The sequence below is a fragment of the Zootermopsis nevadensis genome, unplaced genomic scaffold (genome assembly GCF_977971745.1).
Source record: "Zootermopsis nevadensis isolate Lab colony 2312 unplaced genomic scaffold, Znev_1.0 Znev_ptg000032l, whole genome shotgun sequence".
Lineage (NCBI taxonomy): Eukaryota > Metazoa > Arthropoda > Insecta > Blattodea > Termopsidae > Zootermopsis > Zootermopsis nevadensis.
In genome coordinates, this window is record NW_028259164.1 from 794,668 (window position 1) to 817,868 (window position 23,201).

The 23,201-nt window shown below is 37.7% G+C and overlaps 3 protein-coding genes and 1 long non-coding RNA gene across 4 annotated transcripts in view; 1 reads left to right on the plus strand and 3 right to left on the minus strand.

The window, feature by feature from the left end:
* Positions 1-227: 227 nt before the first annotated feature.
* Polr1C (RNA polymerase I and III subunit C) lies at positions 228-5,457 on the minus strand. Its single transcript, XM_022067929.2, has 9 exons — positions 5,300-5,457; positions 4,715-4,783; positions 4,494-4,601; positions 4,204-4,336; positions 3,791-3,910; positions 2,838-3,020; positions 2,337-2,459; positions 636-752; positions 228-527 (listed from the first exon to the last, which is right to left on the minus strand). The coding sequence occupies exons 1-9, from the start codon at positions 5,357-5,359 to the stop codon at positions 418-420; spliced, it is 1,023 nt and encodes a 340-aa protein (XP_021923621.1). The 5' UTR covers positions 5,360-5,457; the 3' UTR covers positions 228-417.
* Positions 5,458-5,786: 329 nt separating this feature from the next.
* On the minus strand, positions 5,787-8,471 carry AP-2sigma (adaptor protein complex 2, sigma subunit). The gene is made up of 4 exons (XM_022067936.2): positions 8,220-8,471; positions 7,978-8,127; positions 6,957-7,130; positions 5,787-6,871 (listed from the first exon to the last, which is right to left on the minus strand). The coding sequence occupies exons 1-4, from the start codon at positions 8,220-8,222 to the stop codon at positions 6,770-6,772; spliced, it is 429 nt and encodes a 142-aa protein (XP_021923628.1). The 5' UTR covers positions 8,223-8,471; the 3' UTR covers positions 5,787-6,769.
* Positions 8,472-9,034: 563 nt separating this feature from the next.
* Positions 9,035-10,392, plus strand: LOC110831673 (uncharacterized). The gene is made up of 2 exons (XR_002543658.2): positions 9,035-9,128; positions 10,144-10,392. It is a non-coding gene; the product is annotated as an uncharacterized LOC110831673 (long non-coding RNA).
* A 6,194-nt stretch (positions 10,393-16,586) lies between these two features.
* The window catches only part of LOC110831680 (paired box pox-meso), a 34,975-nt gene continuing 28,360 nt past the window's right edge, over positions 16,587-23,201 (minus strand). Inside the window, exon 2 of the mRNA XM_022067945.2 lies at positions 16,587-20,081. Coding sequence (XP_021923637.2) covers positions 19,213-20,081 — 869 coding nt within the window. The 3' untranslated portion in view covers positions 16,587-19,212. The remainder of the gene's footprint in view (positions 20,082-23,201) is intronic.

Sequence of the window (23,201 nt, forward strand, 5' to 3'; positions counted from 1 at the left end):
TAATTACATAAATTACTCTAATTAAGCAGGATTTGAGGTTTTCACAGCAGAGTCCAAAGCCGCAAGACGCTACAACCCAGAAGACGGCTAAGTCTGGTATATATCACCCAATGTTTCAGAGGAGTTTACTGACTCCATCATCAGGGTGATGAGGGTAATTTAATCCTGATGATGGACGCAGTATGTCAAGTGGATTATGTTCAGGAAGGATGACTGGAATAACAGAATAATAACCACAGCTGTTTTATTACCAACAGCCTAAGCCTCGAAAGAAACTGCCATCTTCAGAATTTATTTTACAGACTACTTAAACAAATCTTATTCTTAGTAAAATAAATCTACAGAAAATATATAAAAAAAATGTCATTTCTTCCATCAATTCTTCATGTAACAGATTCTTTCTTCAACAGGTCTGCATCAAACGTGGTTCAACTCGTCCAGGAAAGTTCGACATTTTATCTTTAACAGTTTCACGGCCTCAATAAAGAGGACGTCTGGTGGCAACGCTCCTACTGATTCGATGGTGACTGAAAAAGTAAAATCGGCCGAGTAAAATTGAAGAGAAAGACGTCGGAACATTAAAATAAGAGATTACAAATATTTTATAAACGTCCGTTTCGAAAAATCGTTCTTACAAATAAAATGATTCTTGATTCTGCCCATCTTAACAGCGTCTCTGAGGTCTTCATATCGGTAAACATTTCTGCTGCAAGTGTCGTACCTCGCGTCCAAAACTTTGGCTCTCTTTATACCTGAAATGGCATTCAAATTTTACAGCATGAACACGTATTTCTAAAATTACGTCAGGAAAACACAGTGCCACAGTAAAAAATCAATTATTTCAATCATCAATTTGCGATCCAGTTACGTTAATATTCATATCTCGACACGTTAACATGTCAACTTGAAAAATTGCATTAAAACAAGTAGCAAATGTCCCATTATGAACAAGAAATAATATAACCTGAAAATTTTGAAAGAGAATAAGGCATGCGTAATTAAGAAGGTCAAGCGGTGAGAACGCTGGGCTTTTAATCCTGGGGGTCCCGGGTTCGATTCCTGGTGGTGCCCGAATTTATAACTTGTGTTGGGCAAGGCCGTGGTCTAGGCAACACGGAGTTTTCCTCCGGGGGCTTCCCCGGTTTCTCCGTGGCATCCCAACAATTACTCCATTTACACACAGAAGAAGGCAATGGCAAACCACTTCTGGATCATCTGCCAAGATCATATATGAACAGAGGGAACTTGTTCATAATGTCACCAGGGGTCGGCTCAGACCCGATGGTAAAAAAAAAGAGAGAGAAGAAGGATCATTATTTAAAATAAATAAATAAATATGGGTAGACTGAAATGACAAAGTTCTACAATTTAAATTATATTTAGTTCAAACGTCGAAGGCAAGCCCTATAATACCTTCATATTACAAGAAAGTGATTTATATTACCTTACTAACAAAGCGGTCGTCCTGGAAGTATTCAAGATAAGAGCCTAGTATCGCAAGACTGTTACGTCCTTCTTAACACGCTCTCGGCAAATGGCGCACAATCAGCGTCGTCCGCCCTGCTTCTTTATTCGCACGATTCTTCTAATAAATCTTCTCTCGGTAAGTCGAGGCACTGTATTATCATATCCCCGAAGGAAAGTCCGCTTGGCACTTCGCATTCTACTACATTAACATGTTTCACGAGACAGTCCGCTATTCACCAAATTCTAAAAGCTGCTGTTTCATTCTCTTGCCTGTATCTGATACTGGGAACGACCCGTTCTTCAAGTGCCTGAGCACTGCGGGTCCCAGCTTTTCGTTGGCTTGACCTATAGACATTTTGGTAGGACTCCTCGGACGAGGGATCGGCCCGTCGCAAGGCCTCTACCTGTACACAGGACAGCACAACACAGAAAAACGCGGACAAACATCCATGGCTTGAGTGGGAATCGAACCCACGGTCCCAGCGACCAAGCGGCACAAGGCCCACGCCTCAGACCGTGCAGCCACTGCGGACCCCATTACTCCTCACAAAGTCCATAATCCAAAAACTGCATCAAATGTAAAAGTAAGCCACTCGTTACTTCCTATTAACATTAAACGAATTTTAACAGAAAAATTTAATGCGCCTCAAAATTTATTAAAGCCCTGTTGAAGGATGATAAGATTACGATGAACAATATTATATTCATTGAACAAAACACAAAATTTTACATACCGTTTCTTTATTCAGGAGTCCGATAAAAAAACAAATAATACTTCAATCCACACGGATCATAAATCAAGATTTGTGATTAATCAACAAGTCAGTGTAAGGTCTAAAAAATATACAAAAAAACTGAAGTACACTTACCATACTCAGATTCTTCAATACCGATAACTCCGGGAGAAAAACACTTCTGTAACCTCTCAGCCTCCTCACCCTCCACATCTCGGGTAAGGATTATTTCTGGCAGAAGCCTATAGAATGCAGTAGCTGCAACATTTTACACATTGGGTTAAAACAGAAAAATAGACATGACATAACATAACAAAATACCTTTACTTATTTACCTGGTTCATGTAACTTAAATTGGCACTGTCTCATGTTATCATGTCCTTAGCCTTTGCAAAGAAACCTCTTAACACCGACCACAATTTAACCTTCTGAAGCCGAAACTCATCTGAGTAATTATTTAAGAATTCAGTCCGTACCTCAAAGAAAACACAACACTTCACCATTACAAACATCAACTGGTTAACGCTGTTTACGGTTATACTCGCACAAAACATAAATACAATATGAAGAATTATTGTTTGTTAAAGCAGATTTGACTTCGAAAGATTATTACATGAAAGAATAAATAATAATTACCAACAGGAGAGAATTTTGCATGGTCCTTGCCAATGCCTTTAACAGCATGAAGGTTCAGTTCCAATTCATGTCCTGGTCTCATCTTACTGATCAGAATATCGTCATGTACGGGTCCAACATCTCTCTTCTTGTATATGTCACCCTGACCTCCAATCGGCAACCACTTCATATGTTTCGTGTATACTGCAAAATGTAACATCGCCATAAGATGCTTTGGTACTTGTGGGTTATCGGGACACAAAACGGGGGAGTCAAATATCTGGAGTTGGATTGGCATATAATAATTTGTCATTTATTGAAATAAAGTATGATAACTTTAAAGTATATGTCATTTATCCACACACATTAACTTAACCTAATTTAAGATAACCTAAGCTAACTTAACCTAACCTATTTTTAAAGTGATGTGTAATTATTAATACAGTGTTCATAATATGAACAGGCCAGTAAAAAGTCCACTGAAATTCAGTGCAGGACGATTTCTTTCGTAGCTTCATCTCTCACATTCTATCTTCCCTTTCTTTATCACCTTCTTTATATTCCCTGCTATCACTCTCTCATTTCAGTTCACACATCACATAACAATGGCCATTTAATTTTATTAAAATTACTATAATAATTATATGCTGATTTTAAATATCCATCATCAGAGTCTCATGAAACCAAAGGTCCTCACTACAAATTACTCTCAACATAAAATAATCTGTCATCCTTTGTGATTATTTTTTTTTATCTCAGCCATGTTAAGTGTTATTTGCCAGAACATTTTCCATGATATCTGTGCACATTTCTTCTGTTGAGATAAATCAAGCACTGACTAAAAGCATCAACCTGGATTTTACACAAAATAACAGATGATCAAATCTTGTTGCTTTTACTTGTTCTGTGTTGCATTATGATGCATTAAAGTATGTTTTATAAGATTATGACACAAAGATGAAAGAAAAACTTACTTTTATGATCCTTATATAGATCATCAGGGCTTGTGGAATCCTTTGGTGCATTTGGATTCCAGGTGCATTTTACCTTCAACTGAAATTCCAAAGTGTCTTGTTCTGTTCCATCTGTATCACCTAAAATAATTTTAATATGAATATTATTTAGTTGTCAAATAAGTAAAAAAGTCTGTAGAACTCTTACAAAATGTAGAAAAGAAACAAATTACCTTTTAATTACATAAACTCAGTAAATATTATTAAACTGGGCTAATTCCAATCTGTGGATTATACCAGAACCAACAGAATAGGTACTTTCGCCTGATGATACAAGCAAAGCCAGCTCCCAAAATGTAAGTTTCATTTTTGGAATACAGAAGGGCAGATTAAGTCTAAAGAAAGCAAAGCTGAATTGCATTATGTATATTCACCTGGTTGTCTATATTCAAATAACCGTGGATCAGCTTTTAGCGGAATAAGACCCAACCTGTGAGCCAACACCTCGTCTTGCAATAGAGATGTGTTGATATAAACAAATACCTTCTCTATGGCCATGCTAGGAACCTAGGGTAGCACAATAAATACATGAGGCAAACAAACAACATGATGGAAATTCACAAATTATATGGCATTACTACCAGACCAACAGTAACATTAGATTTTTCTATAATTAGTATCTGATACAACTGCAAAAAGTAATAAATACATGAAAGCAGTTTACCTCTGAAATAAGAAGTCTTCTAAAAGCATTTGCTATTGCTGCATGTATTCCAATCAAGTCAAATTCCATTTCTGTTTCATTGTACTTAACTATTTTCACCATAAAAACCTGAAAATGAATTTGTTTGTAATTTAAAAGATGATTAACACTATTTTCATGACACTACTAATATCAATAGGCTCATTTGAGAATGGCCATTTTCAGATAGATCACCAACTCACTTTCTTGAACTTTTCATGGCTCCATATATCATCAATGGTATAGCTTCCAGGATAGTCTGATTCTTCTGCCTAAAAAGAACCAGAGAAAAACCTCAAGAACTTTCCAAATGTAGAACATCTATCAAAATTACATTTCTGTGCCGTCTTCTTGATCATGACATCCTGCAATCTTCAGCAGGCAACACGTCATAAGAACACAATCTATTTTCATGAGGTGATGTTCCCTCAAAATTGTGAAAACTTCCTGGAAGACTACAGTCTCATGACCCACACAATAACTATCAATATTTTCACAGCCTGAAAACCTGTTCTCATATAATCACATTTATATAATCACTATTATAACAGAATCTTAAGGTCTATATAATACAATTTCCATATTTTGTGTATACTTATTATAGGTATGCAACTTCCACCACATACAAATCGCAAGCCGATATCTAATTATGAAGTTAATAAATTAAAGAAATGTACCATGTGCTGACAGAATTCTAGTACATACCCCCTTCCAGTACAATTAGGTTATGTTAAATAATTACACTACCATAAAAATTCACAAAAAAAAGTTTCTCAAAATATTATTACATTTAGGACGCCATTTTCTTTTAATATGAGCCGTGAACGTCCTTCTTCTATTACATCCATCCCGAAATTAAAGATTCGTTTTCGTAAGACCTATACACTTCACACATCGCACTCTTCCATCTTGAAACACAAGCTCATTACCACAGGTAACCCAAATCACAAATAATACCAACATTACGTTGTCCACAGATGAGCCAAGAAACCAAAGTCACACAAATGGACCTTCTTATTATTATTTAACCATGTACATGTATTTTCGTAGACAGATGTCTACACATACGTGTAACATAATTTTCTTGGAGTTTGAACAAATTTAATATCAAAATTCAACACAACTGATTGATTACATTAGTCAAATTAATATCAGACCGCATCCAAAAGTCGCTTTTAAAGCGGTAGGAAAATATTATCGTTAACATTCTGTTTCACTGAGACGAAAACGCATTCCTTTGGGGTACGAAGGGGATTAACAACAAAGTACATAAAATTAAAGGTCACTAAATTCAACATTTTTGTTATTACAAAGTAATTGAAATATTATCATATAGCAAATCATTCAAATACATCTAACACAAATGGCCACTGCATTATGTAGTTTCAATACCTGACAATACTAGGTTATATAGTATACATATACATTATTCTTTCTGTTACTCTACTTTCATTATATTTCTCTGTACAATGATGTTCGTCTTAAAACCAACACTGACATCAGTAAGCACCTCAATCTCACTCCACTATTTAAATTCTCTTTCTCCTGACATTATCATATGATTATTTTCAATACCTATTATGCACTAAATTCTAAAACATAAAGTATACCAGAAAACAATAACAATGGATTAAAAAAGCAAATGATTAAAGTGATAAGTACACTCAAATGTAAGATTTCTACCACATTTCATTATGCATGAAAGTTTTCTTGTTATCACATGTATGCTCAACAAAGAATGCAGCAAATTAATTTTTATATTTGGGGCCATCTCGGGAAGGAAAGGAACTGTTTATGTGGCAGGACTGAATATCAAGAGGACTTGTGGAAAAGATACAAAGATGACTGTGTTGCAATACATTCTACTCGCAACATCTTCAAGCAGTACACGAGCACTCATTTTTGTTTCTTCATAACTGAGAGTGCTTTTATTCTCAAATACTATCATCTATCAATTTAACAGAATATTCACACACAAACTTTTACTGGGCTCCATCTTAGAAATTATTGGTTCATACAAACTTTTACATTGTTCTAATATGGAACCCTCATTATCATCACACAATATTATGGAGATGTTTCAAAAAAGTTGTTAATAAGTAGTAAACACTAAAACTGGAATGTCAGAATTAATAAGGGGTAGTTACAAGTCATAACGCTATGTTTGATGGACATGATTCTTCACAGAATATACCAACATTAACAATATCATACACATCTCATAGTGAGAATATTATTTTCTTCAGAATATAAAAATACTATTCTAAGGAGTTCAACATAAGGAGTTGTTTCAAAACTTTCGTTTGACTTGTTTCTCTGATCTCTCCAGCAAGAAACATCTCATCTACAACAGTATAAACCTGTAATAGAATACATCATAATTAATGAAAAATTGCAGAAAATTAATAATCATTGTATCTGGACAGTAAACAATTAAATACTTGCCTTGTAGAAATTGAATACCAAATCAAGTTCACACACATTGTGAAAATATTCATTCAAGACTTCAACAAAATTGTGTATCGCTTCAAGATAACATAAATTATTGTCATTAACATCCACACAGATACAGAAATATAGACCTGCATATCTTCGGTATACAATCTTGAAGTTCCGGAACTGAAAACAGATATAATTACTATGTTACGGACTTAAAATCAAATTGCATATTGACATACATCAACCAGGCAGAAAAATGACAGTGACCACAATCCTTCCTTACATCAAAAGTTCTCACTGAGAAGGCAGCAGGGCTGGCACACAAGAGGAATCACAAACCTTCTTACTGACTTGTGACAAATTTACATCAAAAGTAACTTACTAATAATAAGTTGTGCCAACTGTCCATGATATTCAGTATCATCTGGTGGACTTACTTGGCATTAATGCCAATGGTTCATCAAGCCTGGCCTATATGGTAATTGGGAAAAGTCTAGAAGGACAGTGGGTTACATCTACATTTTACAGTAGTAACATACAATATCATCAAAGCAAAGTTTTTATTACTGTGGCCAATTGCAAAAACTATTGTCACATAACATAGTTAATTAAGAACACATAACATAGTTAATTAAGAACAATGATGCTCAAACACAACTTCTGTATGGTAGCATCTGTCCACAGACCATAACCTGTGTGTGAGATAGAAATACAGTACAGACAGGAGAGAGCCGTGTAACACCGGTTTAAAAGCCTACTCCACCCAATTAAGGTTATTAAATGTTCACCAACTAATAGGTTATGTACAACCAACTAACAAAATTGTGATAAATAAGTTGCTGGTATGAAAGGGAGTAGTGGTAGTGTATTTTGAGGTACTACAATAGTATTTTCTCAAATACAGTAATAAATATAGCGACGAAGCTCTACAGTGATTGTCTGAACCAAAAACCAACTCAACAAGATTACCAACAGTTATATGCTGCATTTGGTCTATTCATTGAAATCAATACACTCAGCTTCATACCTCTACAAAATTTGTATGTTTGGCATCTCTGACAGTCACAACTGCATGCACTTCTTCAATTAGTTTCTGCTTTTCATCATCATCAAAATTCATATACCATTTCGCTAGTCTAGTTTTTCCAGCTCGATTCTGGATAAGGATGAATCGAATCTGTTAACACAAACATTAAAACCAAATTATTCATGACGCTTAATACAACAATTATGAATCAATGTTCAAACACATATAATCTCATAATTTACCATTTCTCACAGATAGCCAAATACGTAAACATACACAACTCCCACCTCCTTTTCGACTCTTGACATCGACCTGACACTGCTCAAACCATACAGCGCTGTCTACAGGCGAAGAAAATATATCGATATTAAACAAACGAAAATCACTATGGACTACATAGTATACAAAAACCCTGTTAATAATTTTATAATTTAATATTTAATTCCACTTAGTGCGTAACAACTGCCGGATTAAATCAGCAAAAATTTACATATTAAATCGATAGTTTAAAATTTTGAAGAGAGATGGTAGGAGAAACAACTTTGCTACTTTCAATTAATGCTGCCATCTTTCGGACACACGTTAAAATATAACAGACAGCTCTTTCCAAGTTTTGTTTTAGGCCTATTTATCTAAAATTTGGGCTCCAATCATAAATCGTGTAGACCTGTCGTACTTTTCTTAACATGTCACTCACATTAAATATTAACGAAACTATTTTCTTCGTCATTTTTCATGGTTGTGATGCATCTTTTTGGAGGGGGGAATGGGGTGGAGATGATAATATTTGAAAACACTATCAATTATATGTATTTATACACGGCTTTCATTAAGAATCTCGTACGCGGAGTTAAATGTTATTCACGTGTCAGAAGGATGGAGTATACAATGATAAGAAGTGTCAAGGACGAGATAAAGTATTCTCGAACATACATTTGCGGCAGAAAGACACGATTTCGTATGCAGTGTCCATAAACGAAAATACTGTATTAATTCGACCGCAGAAAGAATAATATGGCAGTATGATATGGTGAGGTGTTTTGCTTAACGTATTTGCTGTAGGAATGCTATACAAATATGTTCTTACAGTTCACTTACCACGTTCATCAGCAGCCATGTCTCATCGCTACCGGCAAGGACTGGGAAGGAAGGTATCATAATCATAATAACATACGAAATAATTTTGTGTAGCCCTTGGCTTTTATCGGAGATGACCTGTTCGAATCTAAGCTGGGTTATACATAATATTTTTCGAGTTTCTCCTCAGTTTTTCCCTGTAAAGTGATAGCATGGGGTTTAACACAGTCCACCACGGCCGTCTTCCAAATCCTTTCCTCAAATATCATTCGACACTAGCCGAAAGGCTAGTCTACTTGTAAGAATTCACATTCCGACAGCGATGATTTAAAGTTGGCTGTCTTCTGGAATATTTCGCCATATAGCGTGGTAAGTACTGACCGACGTTTCAGAGACACATTGCTGGTGGAGACAGTATGTATCTCTAAAAAATTATGGACTGAAAAGTAAATATTTATGTAAAATATACGCTGCAAAGTAAGAATCATGCTTCTGTTATATTGGACCAACCAATTGAATGGTGACAATTTTGTGTTGTAGAATTTAATGACTTAATAGAGCCACGGTGGTCTAGAGGTTAGAACGCTGGCCTTGTAATCCTGGGGTCTCGGGTTCGATTCCCGGCGGTGCCCGAATTTATAACTTGTGTTGGGCAAGGCCATGGTCTAGGCAACACGGAGTTTTCCTCCGTGGCATCCCAATAATTACTCCATTCACACACAGAAGAAGGCAATGGCAAACCACTTCTGGATCATCTGCCAAGAACGTATATGAACAGGTCCCAGTCCGAGAAAAGGATGGAAGGATCCTGTTCATATGGACCTGTCGTCAGACAGAACACTAAATAAATAAATTCTTAATAAAATTAAGAAGGCACAGGCTGGCAAACAAAGACTGTGTTGAGTCTGAGTTTCGATCCACTTGCCTGTACCATAACAAGCCAATGGAATTTAACAGTTCGCTTTTCGACTAGGGGTTTGGACGGGGAAAGCACACACGACACAGCGAACTTGAACTACTCGGGTCAAGGTACCTTCGCGTTAGCTACGCCTAACTTCAACTAAGCTAAGCTGATCCTTATTCTTCCAGCGATCGTGCGTCGCCTCCGATGTCTGTTTTGGGGTTATCACAGACTGATATAATGCTTCGACTCGGTCTAATGAGATTACAGCATCCATTGGCCTTCAAGCGGAGAAATAACATCGACCATGCACCTAATAAACAACGGCAGAGCTGAAAAGTGCAACAATCTCATTCGATCTATACTTTTGTATTAATCCGCCTAGACATTCTAATGGGCAGTGATTCCACAGATAAATAAATAACAGTTCGCTGACAGTCAATTGTTTCGAAAAATCAAGGATGAAAATTTACCTCTTTTCTGACGTTTCATTTGTTCATAGGTGGCTGATTGTTCAGAGAACAACGTAGTTTCAAACAGCACAGATTATTCAACACATGCAATAACTTGTGTAGACCTGCAACGAGATGAACACTGTCTATTCTAAAATACTCACTGTATCTTAATTTTAAGATAACGATGCCATACAAGAGGTTGCATAGCCACGGTGGTCTAGCGGTTAGAACGCTGGCCTTGTAATCCTGGGGGTCTCGGGTTCGATTCCCGGCGGTGCCTGAATTTATAACTTGTGTTGGGCAAGGCCGTGGTCTAGGCAACACGGAGTTTTCCTCCGGGGGCTTCCCCGGTTTCTCCGTGGCAACAATTACTCCATTCACACACAGAAGAAGGCAATGGCAAACCACTTCTGGATCATCTGCCAAGAACGTATATGAACAGGTCCCAGTCCGAGAAAAGGATGGAAGGATCCTGTTCATATGGACCTGTCGTCAGACAGAACACTAAATAAATGAATAAAAAAATACAAGAGGTTAGTTAACTGGCTTTAAGGCTTATTAAGGTGTTAACAAGAGACTGGACATGGTCTTTAGTAAGATAAATCCTATTCTCATACGATGTTTACTTAATATCCATGATAATGTCAACCTCACATCTATGTTTAGGTCTCCAAAGTGGTCTCTTTCCTTCAGATTTTCTTGTCTTGATCAAAATGTGAAACTGTCTCTTACAAGACGTTAACACTACAGTCAGTAAACAGAGTTTATTAAATCAGCCTCTCAAGAAACACAATTCTCCCTCGATATTTAGTCCAACTCAAACAGAAAATTTCATATCGTCAAAAGTGATTACTAAGGCCACCGGAAGGCTTAGCAGTAACGCACATGTGGTACAATTCAGCATCGTTTTAAGTCGCCGACAAAAGATTACCGTCCTGCAAATTTCATAACGAGGGTTTCTGGCCTTCAGCAGCTCGGAATACGTAGTTTGAAACCACAGGCTATAAAACGAATCCTAGCGCATACAGGCGGGGGGGAAAAGAAGTTTTCACACCTCTAAAAACGTCTGTGAAACGAACATACGACATGTTCGAGAGAATACATCGCTGATTCAGTATACGGATAACTGATATGATGATAGACCTAAGAAACTATGCCATATGAAGCGAAATATGTAACGACTGAAGAAACAGTGATAGTGGAACCACGGTTCCGGAGAATTTGACGTAAATACGTCTATACGGAAAGGAAGTTTATATATTGGCTTTATTCTAAATATTTCCTTTATACATGCTTTACAATTGTGATAAGTTTGATTAAGACATTGCTTATTTAACTTGAATTAGTTACGCTTAAGATGGGTCTGTGGTAGATGAATGTAAAGTAATATATTTTAATGTAATGTAATGAAATGTAAGGTAAGGTAACGTTTCCTAGGTAACAATAATGCCGAGTAGTGCCCGAATTTATAACTTGTGTTGGGCAAGGCCGTGGTCTAGGCAACACGGAGTTTTCCTCCGGGGGCTTCCCCGCTTTCTCCGTGGCATCCCAACAATTACTCCATTCACACACAGAAGAAGGCAATGGCAAACCACTTCTGGATCATCTGCCAAGAACGTATATGAACAGGTCCCAGTCCGAGAAAAGGATGGAAGGATCCTGTTCATATGGACCTGTCGTCAGACAGAACACTAATAATAATAAAAAAATAATTTTTCGTAACACATTTTTGCCGAATGACACTGACCCTAAAATATAGACGTATTTACGTCAAAACTAGTTGGTCTACGGATCGATATTTGAACTCGAGGACTCCCGAATACGAAGCAACAATTCCAATCACTCGGTCGCGACGTTACTTTGAGCCAATATGTCGGTTAGCAACCTCAATTAATGAAGGTTACAGAATTAAGTTTGATGACGACACAATCTTTAAGGTTTCTTTTTCTCACGTGAAAATCATTTTGAGGGGAAAAGTTAGGAGGGTCTTAGGTATTAGGAACTGCTGGGGACTTATATCGTGTTCACGCCAAGACCAAACGCAAAGGAGCTCGCTGCTGTCGAGTCCTGTCTGCGCCCCCTTCTTCTAGAGGGTCACCACATTGCAGGGGTAATTGGAAAACAGTTTTTGTGGTGTTCCAGTTTCAAAGTGTGATGCCGACTGTTTGCTGCAAGTTAATTAGGTTTAGCCGCCGAATGTCGGCGACAACACTTCGGACTATTATATTATATCTCTCTTTTCAACTGCCCGCCTATGGTCTGCCATGTTTCTTTCTTTCTTCAAGGCTTGAAGTCCTTTCTCCACGTGTAACAGCTTCTTCAAAGCGTTGCTAATTCTCGTTATCGCATCGGGGCCAAACGTTTACTCCACGGAGCGAATTCATTATGTAGAAGCTGATAGTAGCTCAGATAGTCACAGAATTACTCTATTTTATAGAACGTCGTGTTTGGATTCCGTGTGTAAACGATATCCATCTGTCCCAAAGCACATAGTTTACCGATAAGTCTACATTTTGTTTTTTTGGTATTAATAGAATTCTTCTGTTACTTACGATGATTGGACCTAGTCAAAAATTCATTTGTTTTGATAAAAATTGTATGTAAATTAAGGGGCGTTGTATATAATACTGGTATGACGTCACTAAACATAGACTCCGCCTTCTGTTTTGGGGTAGCCTCAAACACAGCGAGTCATTGAGAATGCCAAGTTGAGGGAAGCCGCCAGAAGAGAAGTCATGAATCACATCTGACAGATTCTGTGCTTTAATACAGGAAGTTCCTGTTGAAACAAACCGCTCAGATAAAAAAACAACGCAGTGATTCCAGTTGACAGACAAAACGGTAACACGGGCCAGCATATGTACAAGGCTGTAAGTGTATTCACATAAAGAAACGTCTTTCATCTTGCGTTAATACTTAAAAGAGTTCTGCAAAAAAAAAAAAATGAAAATGCAAGGGAAAGATGTACTAAGCGGTATTGCTTTTGAAGTTCGCAGACGCGAGATTTACACGTGCTGGCGAACTAACTTCAAAAACATCATCATCACACTTCACGATCAGATGGAAAGAAAACTTTGTACCCCACAAAGTCTCTGATTGCAACCCCCTGGCCCTTTAAAAGCACAACAGAAAGTTTTGTACAAGAATTGTGCAGCATACAAGCCGTTCAGTTTCAATTACTTTATATAACAAAATAAAAAATGACTTGTAAAACAAAATACAAACACATTTATTTGTGAAAAATATCATGCCAAAATATCTTAAACTCATATAAAATCTAAAACTTCTTGACGATGGTGAAGAGTCAATTGAATAAAAATTTTCTTGGATATTATCCATCGTCTAGTAAATATAAAACGTAAAACGACGTTTCGGAGATGGGACTCTATCTCCGTCTTCAGGTTCCTACACAGTTGGGCCCACTAGATAGAGCTAATCCCTATCTCCGGACCTTTTCTAGTAAATATAAAACGTAAAACGACGTTTCGGAGATGGGACTCTATCTCCGTCTTCAGGTTCCTACACAGTTGGGCCCACTAGATAGAGCTAATCCGTATCTCCGGACCTCTTGGATATTATCCATCGTCTAGTAAATATAAAACGTAAAACGACGTTTCGGAGATGGGACTCTATCTCCGTCTTCAGGTTCCTACACAGTTGGGCCCACTAGATAGAGCTAATCCCTATCTCCGGACCTTTCTTGGATATTATCCATCGTCTAGTAAATATAAAACGTAAAACGACGTTTCGGAGATGGGACTCTATCTCCGTCTTCAGGTTCCTACACAGTTGGGCCCACTAGATAGAGCTGTGTAGGCAACAGCGAGCCACTAGATTCTATCCTCAGATAAATGAACCCAGTCCACAATCTCTCACACAAATTCCCAACATCCATTTTAATATTATCACCCCATCTATGCCTACGTCCTCCGAGTGGTCCCTTCCCAACAGTTTACAACTAAAATTTGTACGAATTTCAATCTCCATCACGCGTGCTACATGCACTCTCAATGCAATCTTTATAACCTCAGCTTGCTCTGTTAAAAGGCAAATGTTTTACTTACTAGCAAAATTAATTACGAAGTGGGCGGAGATATTAAGCTTACCTGGATGGAATGATCCATCACCACAAAGGCACAAGGTTATCATCGGGTAATTAACGATAATCCACAACATCTATCTCATTATCATGTCTCAAGATGACCCCCTGCAGTGTGGTAGAAATTTATCGACGTTTCAGAGGTGATTGCTGCCTCCATTATCGCTTTATGAAATATGAAACGTCGGTAACCAACAAGATTATGAAAAAGTTAAAATCTTGAATTTTCCCCAATTCAATTTAAATATTCAAACAAACAGACAACAATTAGGTGAATATCAAATGTTTAAGACGAATAATAATTCCTCGTATCCGTTCTAGACCCATAAGCGAACATGCAAATCCACAATTTAAACTTTACAAAGAAGTTTATAAAGGATATTTAGCCGATCTTCGGCTTTAAAGAATTAAAGAGACCCTGCGTAATTAATACACGTTGCTTAGATCTCATGACTTGAACGTTTTGATCTATAGCAGTGGTATTCAACTTGGGGTACGCGTACCCCCGGGGGTACGCGAAGACATCTTAGGGGTACGTGAAATTTAAAAAAAATATTATTTTATGATAAAAAATGAATAATCAGTAATGTAATTTATTTAATTTATTTTAAATGTAGATTATATAATATGTATAACTTGAATTATACACCAACAACTTTGGGGGTACAAAGTTGAAGAGAAATTATATCTGGGGGTACGCGAAGACATCTTAGGAGGTACGTGAAATTCCAAAAAAAATATATATATTATTTTATGATAAACACTGAATAATCAGTAATGTAATTTATTTAATTTATTTTAGATGTAGATTATATAATATGTATAACTTTAATTATACACCAACAACTTTGGGGGTACAAAGTTGAAGAGAAATTATATCTGGGGGTACGCGAACAAAAAAGGTTGAATGCGACTGGTCTATAGTGTACAAGATAATATGAATTAGTCCTAAGGTCTAAAACCTCATGTGCGAGGTCATTCGAAATAGTTTTAACGCTGCTCGTTGGTTATTTCTAGGTCTTGTTCACATGAAATATTTTGAATCACATGGGGGGGGGGGGACTGCACACAAATTGGCACTTCCTAATGACCTTTGCCCTTTGCCCAAGTGTTTCTTCGTAATGCATTCTGGGTAACGTGTCAAGTTTCTGTATTCGTGCAAGCATGTGCAGGTCGCTTTCAAAATTGCTGTCCTAAGCATTGCGACGCAGAATCGTTTGCTTTGGAAAGGAAAACCACGTCCAGAGCTCTTGATAAAAAGAAAAGCATGTTACGAGAAGGAAGTGAAACTTTGGCTAAAATGCACGCACGTTTAAAGGAGTGTTTTTAGCTGTAGGAGCAGAGATCACTAAAAACAATTAGAATGTTGTTGGGTAGCTAATGACCTAATTTTATTATTTATTTATTTATTTAGTGTTCTGTCTGACGACAGGTCCATATGAACAGGATCCTTCCATCCTTTTCTCGGACTGGGGCCTGTTCATATACGTTCTTGGCAGATGATCCAGAAGTGGTTTGCCATTGCCTTCTTCTGTGTGTGTGAATGGAGTAATTGTTGGGATGCCACGGAGGAAAACTCCGTGTTGCCTAGACCACGGCCTTGCCCAACACAAGTTATAAATTCTGGCACCGCCGGGAATCAAACCCGAGGTCCCAGGATTACAAGGCCAGCGTTCTAACCGCTAGACCACCGTGGCTTATAATTACCTAATTATGACATGTAAAAATTAAAGCAAATAAAACAAACTACTAACACAAAAATTAACAGAAAAGGTATTTCATGAATATATTGAAAATTAATTAGTCGTTATTTTTTGTGCGAAATACATTTTAAGTCACTTTTATAGGTTGGGAGAAGCTTCGATCAGTTTTATTCGCAACAAGGGAGCCTTGTATGTAGTTTACAAGTTAAGAATTATCTTACTGTGATAATAGATGAACGTGATAATAATATATTCATTCCTCCATTTTGGTAAACCAGAGAAATACCAGTCACACAACCAACAGAGCTTAGTTCTGTCACAGTAATCATATTTTTTATCTAATTATAAATCTCAAATTAAATAAATAAAATATCATATGTATAATAACCTTTTATTTACATATTTAGAAAAGTAATATTAAGAAATGAAACAAAGAAAAACAAGTTATAACAATTTCTCACGTTTCATGTTTCACTGACACAGTTAACTCCTTGACGTAAACCACACACGTAAGCACAAATTCAGCTCAACACACTCGCTCACACATACACACTTTGTACACATAATTCTTCTGCGTTCGCTTAGAAAATATTTGAGGCTGTTCCGGTTAGCAATTTCAAATTATTTTCCGCTATCATTCACATAAATTACTACGTGAAAGTCGATACAGACATTATGTTCAGCTAGAGAATAAATTATTATGACTGAAACTCCAGTTTCAGAGTTTGGCTATTACTAACTCTGCGCTAAATTATATACTTTAAAATACGCCCAATAGTAAAGTAATTTAACTGAAGAGACTTAATAAGTGAAAGTAACAGCTTCCGTTAATTACTATAGAGTAATTATAAGAAAATATTACCCAGGATTTTATTCATTGTGAATTAAACCTCAGACAAGTAAAACATTTTCACCTGAGTAACAGACAGCAATCAGTTTGGAATATCTCACGACGTGCAAAATCCATAAACCTATTTTAACCATTCTAACAATCGTACGTGTCCGAATTAAAAAAAAGCATCTACAGATTATAAAAAAAAAAATATATTTTCGAGTCTTTAAATTGTGTAATCTCCATGCCATGTTCAATGACGAAATTATTAAATCCTAGAGATACATATTGGCCAACACAAACCATTTTAAAAAGCAACATCAACTCACTATGCCTTAACAAATGAACCGCATTAATATTTTATTGGTTCAATTAACAGCGGGATACTTCACTCGAATGTCCTCGTCGACATAGGAATAATATTTAGAGCACAAACAATCAATCCACAGTTTAATTTAGGTTTGACGTGCATCAAAACATTTGGTAGCGGGGAAACATGGGTATTTTTCTCATTCCCTTATATAGGTCTGGTGCCTCCAACATCAAGATTCATCACCCTGATAACAAAATCAGTAAGATCGTCTGAAACGTCGGTCAATATCGATCAGTCTAGACGGTTCAACATCTTAAAAGACAGCAAACTTCATAATAGACGGCGTGAAAAGCTAAAAACAATTCTTGTCCTCAACTATTAATACTAACTACGATGTAAAACGCACAGTGAAAATTAACTTAGGTCTATTCAACACGCAGGAGGACATTTGCCTTTTCAATGATCGTATTAATGACGTATTAAGTCACAAGACTCAAGTGACATTTCACCTCGATCTATAGAAAATATGCCATAGAAACTTCGGTCAAGTTCCTCGTTTTAATTGTAATTCGTATTCGCCGATGTTCTTTTTAACGTGTAAAGTGCCCGGAAACTATTCTAGAATTCCAAATGGAGATCGGATAATCGAGAAAAGTCAGACTCTTGATATGTAGCATTTAAGGCATGAAGAAATAATGACATGAATTCTTTTAGAGCTCCAGATCTGTATGGGATCCCACACATAATATTTAAGATGCGAGTAGGGTATAATGATGACAAATCCCACGAGCTGGACCCGCAAAACAGCGATGTAGGCTACCCTGCAGATTATCATAAGCCCATACGTAACTGTTTTAAAGTCTACCTACATCATATTTATATCATTTTTATTTGGAATCAGAAATTATTATAGATTATCTTTAATGTCCGACTTAATAGAGTTTTGATCATTCACATAAACAACAGCGTATGGGCATAATACAATTCTGGGGCTTAATTCCCCACAAGCACTAATTTCTTTTAATTAAATTCGAAGCTTGATAAATTTGCTGGTCAGTGATGAAGCTGGTTGTTTTAGGTAGTAATTTTAAACGAAATTTATCCTTATTTTCAATTTGGACGGGATCCGAACAACTTTTAAAAAATATGTAATCTGTTATTTTAACAGATTGCCTAAGAAAAGAGGGGGTAACACGTGTAGACTTACGTAAGGAAAAAAAATTCATGCTTCAGAATTTGTGGCTGTCTTGGTGGTGACGTCATCATGGAAGACTGAACGCTAGACCCAAATGCGCGTTTGGGGTTCCTCCGGGTGGGATTCCCCACCCAGTCAATTCCACGCGCGTCAGCTCCTCATTGCCTGTTATTATTTTGCAGTTTCAACTAAATTTTGAACGTGTCAACACATTTCAGTAGAACTGCCTAATACCAAATTTCATCAAAATCCATTCAGCCAGTCTCGATTTTTTTTTTTTTTTTGCGGATAGACGGACAGATGAAGAAGCTAATAGGCGCATTTTCGTAAATCTCATTACTTCAATTTGTTATTGGGTGTGTTAGAAAAGCACCTGTTAGATGAACATTATCAAAGACCAACTTCTAACACCTAATTTTTTACATAAATGACTCCGCTTTGTGAAAATAATATTTAAAACATAAATATAATCGGCCTATTTTATATCAAAACACACGTAGAACATTGCCTATATATAGGCCTATAAGCAACGAGTACAAACAAAAATTATTATAACCTGAATATTATTTAAAATGCATCGAAACATACAACTAATTAAACAGTCAATTAACTTCCAAAGCGACGTTCTGCCCTTGCGAACAAATACCACTGATCCACCGGCTATAAAGTCGTGGCCTGACTGGACAAGCTATGATGGCCGTTCATAACTGCGAGAGCCGCCGAATTGTGGACGTTTCCATTCGCGTTGCAGCCCTGCAGGTACATGTGATAATAATTGTAGTTCTGAGCAGCAGCTGCGGCCGATGGATCGGACGCTGAGTTTACTCCGGAGTGCTGGACCGTGGTTCGAAACCCGGCAGCTGCCGCAGCTGCCGCGGCGTGGTGATGAGCGTTCGCTAGAATGTCCGACACGGAATGGGAACTCGGCCAGCATTGGGCGGGAGGTCCTCTGGGGGGTGCCATACAGTGCGACCCTGGAGGCGACGGGGATGAACAGACCCCTGGCAGCTTGTTAGCCACCCCTTGGTGGGTCACGGCTCCTGCCGCCGTCGGATAAGGGTATGTCGGGTAGATTGAGTTGTACAGGTGAGGATGGTGTACTGCACCAGAGTGATGATGAAGCAGGGTACCGATCTTATTCCTCAGAATTCGACTAATGGAGCTTACAGAAGGAACGTTGTATTTGTCACAAACACCGTCTGACAAAAGTCTATCCCGGATCTCCCAGGCGAAAATACCAGGGTCCTTCTGCTTAAGTTCCTTGATGTATCCCACTACCTTCGGCGTCGTAACCCGAGGTTTGCTCCCTCCGATGGCTCCGGGTAAAATTGACCCTGTCTCGTGATATCGGGCCAGGATTTTGGAAACGCATCCGTGCGAAACCCGGAGTTGTCTCGATATGTCACAAGGTCTGATCCCAAGTTGAGCCAATTCTACGATGCGTAGGCGAACGGCGTTCGGTAGAGGACGCCCGTTCACAAACACTCCTCCCAGCTGGTTCACCTCTCCATACTGCTGGCATTGTGAATCTGCAAAAACGACAAGTTGTTTTTGAGACGCGAGGTTCTGAAAGGTGGTGAAGATGTTCGTGGCGGTCTTGTGCATTTGTAAGTGTTTACCAAAGTTTCGGGGAGAGAGAGACATTTTCTCTATCTTCTGCATGTTTACACGGTGTCACAACCCAGAAGGGAACCATGGATTGCAGAGTGTTTGTCACTGAAAATGAGACAGTATTTCCTAAATGTCTATCTTCATTTTAGAGCTGTGTTTGAAAGAAGACTTCGAAAAGACAGCTAACTAACTAAATTTGGTCCATATTGGCGTACAGCATTTCACTGGCTGGGAGACTGGTAACAACGTCATCCACACTGGTTCCATGTGGGTGTCAGTCCCAAATATGGGGGTTTCATATGATATTTCATTAAAGGTGACACTTCAGAGTCCAGTGGCGGACTGGTTGTGTCCATAAAAGGCGGAAAATTTATCGACTACCTAATAGACTATCAGTCTCAAGAACGACTTATTTCTAAATCTAAAAAAAAATGTAAAACAGAGAGACATTTTAAAAAATAGATCATAGAATTGTGAGGAACATTAAATCTGCATTATTCATTAAATAAACTTGTCGCCAGTCTGATCAAACGAAGGATTATGAGATGGGTGGAACTTATAGCACGCATCGGGACGATAAAAATGCAGGTACATTTTTTGGTCGGAAAAAAATTATAGAGACCACTTCAGAATCCTAGGCATAAATGGGACAATATAAACTGTATTAAGATGAATCTAATATAAACAGGATATAAAAATGCAGAGGAGATGCATCTGAAACTTGTATGTTGCATGTAGCCGTATTAAATGTTGTTAACATCTGTTACTACCAAAACGCCAATTGAAATACATCGTTTAAATATGATTTTAACTTACCTATGTTAACTGCTCAACAGATATATTTAAATTAAACCTCGAAGTTTTACAAAATACTGCCTTAAAAATCTGACAATTTTTCAATTATTTTTACTGTTCTTAATTTTAGGATTCGCCATGTTCTTGCTACCGATTGCAGGAAAATTAAAACGTCCAAGGCCGGATGACCCCCGGTGGAAAAATGTTTCACGAAAGTCGGTCGACTGGTTTAGTCGTTCATAGCAGTGACAAGGCAAGTTACCTCATAATCCTTACGGAAGAAATGTCAAGAGTTAATATACAGAACACTTTTGGGCCTACCAATCATCGTGAGTCGAGATACCGAAGACAAAATCTCGTGTTGGATACGGAAACCTTCAGTCGACCCCGGAGTATCCTGGGTGTAAGCAGACATGTTCAGGAAGAGGAATGGGGTCCTTGGACATACCATCACTTTCCAACGATCAGAAATGGAGGCGGATGTCTGAGGACCGCTGTGACGCCCAAAGGAAACTGGCGCAATCCGACACGAAGGAAGGTCCGGTCAGATGCGGTTTAATCCTAACCACTTGCAGTCCCTTAATGGGGCAGTGTCCCGACTAAACGACTTGACTCAACGCGATTTCTTCCAAACTGTAAAGCACATACTCACGAATCTCGCTTAGAGGACAAGCTAATTTGTAGGTAAGCGGATATCAGATTGTTCCATTCAGAAAAATAAAACTAAGAGACTAATTCCGTGTATCAAATTCATTTTTGAGAATCTAACAGTCGTTTATCAAGTCAAAGATCTACCATCTTTCATGAAAGTTGGGTTTTGTTATTGTATACAAAAGAACTCGCCAGTGGTCTCTATCCTGTGCCAGATTAATCCACAAGCATCATCTTGGTATGAAAGACTAAATGTAAGAAACAATTCAGAAGAGGTTATAGTAGATGGAAGTATAATATTAAAATGTATCTTAGGGAAATAAGATATAAGAGTGTGAAGTGAAATAATTTTGCTCAGATGAAAGACGAAAGTCGAGCTCTTGTGAAAACGATAGGCCAAAAGTTCTACAAGTCTCATAAAAGGAAAGGGAATTTCTGAACAGCTAAACGACCATCACTTTCTCAAAAACAACTTTACTCAAAATATTTAATTAGACTGTCTATAGAGGTAGTTCGGAAACCAAGTAACATCGGCATTTCTCAGTGTGTTAATGGCATCTGGATCGATCTCAAGACATTAAGCGAAGGTTATTTCTTATCTCTGGCCTATCAGTGTCTCAGACTACAACATAATGATATTTCAGGTTCTCACGGCGACTTCCATAATGAGGGAGATCACGCAGTAAGCACCTCTGAAACGTCGGCCAATTTCTATGAGAACAGACGGTGCAAGATCCCAGAAGAACTTCATTCTGAGTAAATCCGGTGTTCCGTAAAGCTAATTAGTATTCTTGAAATGGCAAACATTTTTTTTTTCAGTTTATAACCACCAACTACTTCCAAGTTCATCTTTTATGCAAAATTAAACTTCAATAGAAAAGAAATTTCGATTTATTTCAATTTACCGCTATAAGTGAAACTACAAAGCAGACACTGGGACTTAGTTCTGGAATACTTGTTAAAAAAAAGCCTACGTGTTCGCACAGTCCTGGAACTATCAGCTGATCGGGCATTCAAAATAAAAACCATTCCATGTGGTAAAGCGGTTATAACTTGGTGCCCAAAAATTCTTTGCTGTGGGTGCAGGGTACCAACCAACACGGAATCCGGCGGTGAATGTTTGAGTAACATGATCCGGCTATTTAAATCCCTGTGGGGACGGAGGTAACCAGAAAATCTTCTCTTCCCTTTACCCTGTTTCTACGAGACTCCCGCCTCGCTGAAAACACTTATATTTTTATAGTGAAGGTTTTACGGTCTTAGCAGTCAAGGAAGTGGAAATTACTGCTAGCTTTATGGTGCTGTTGCTGGTAGTGGCTGCTGCTGTCTCTAAATCTACTTCTTTAACGTATCAATTGTCCTAAAATTTCTTTTCTTTCATTGTCCGGGTGTCCAAGTGAAAAAGTTGTCAGTGGAACCACGGTTCCGGAGAATTTGACGTAAATACGTCTATACGGAAAGGAAGTTTATATATTGGCTTTATTCTAAATATTTCCTTTATACATGCTTTACAATTGAGTAAAGTTTGATTAAGACATTGATTATTAAACTTGAATTAGTTACGCTTAAGATGGGTCTGTGGTAGATGAATG

Coding starts and splice junctions, on each gene's coding strand:
- Polr1C (XM_022067929.2), bottom strand. CDS start 5,359: ATGGATGTAATAGAAGAAGGACGTTCACGGCTCATATTAAAAGAAAAT. Junction 4,784..5,299: donor AAGAAAATGGCGTCCTAAAT/GTAATAATATTT, acceptor GGTTCTTTTTAG/GCAGAAGAATCAGACTATCC. Junction 2,460..2,837: donor TGCAAAATTCTCTCCTGTTG/GTAATTATTATT, acceptor AAAATGTTGCAG/CTACTGCATTCTATAGGCTT.
- AP-2sigma (XM_022067936.2), bottom strand. Junction 7,131..7,977: donor AACATACAAATTTTGTAGAG/GTATGAAGCTGA, acceptor ATCTGTTTTCAG/TTCCGGAACTTCAAGATTGT. Junction 6,872..6,956: donor TGGTATTCAATTTCTACAAG/GCAAGTATTTAA, acceptor ATTCTATTACAG/GTTTATACTGTTGTAGATGA.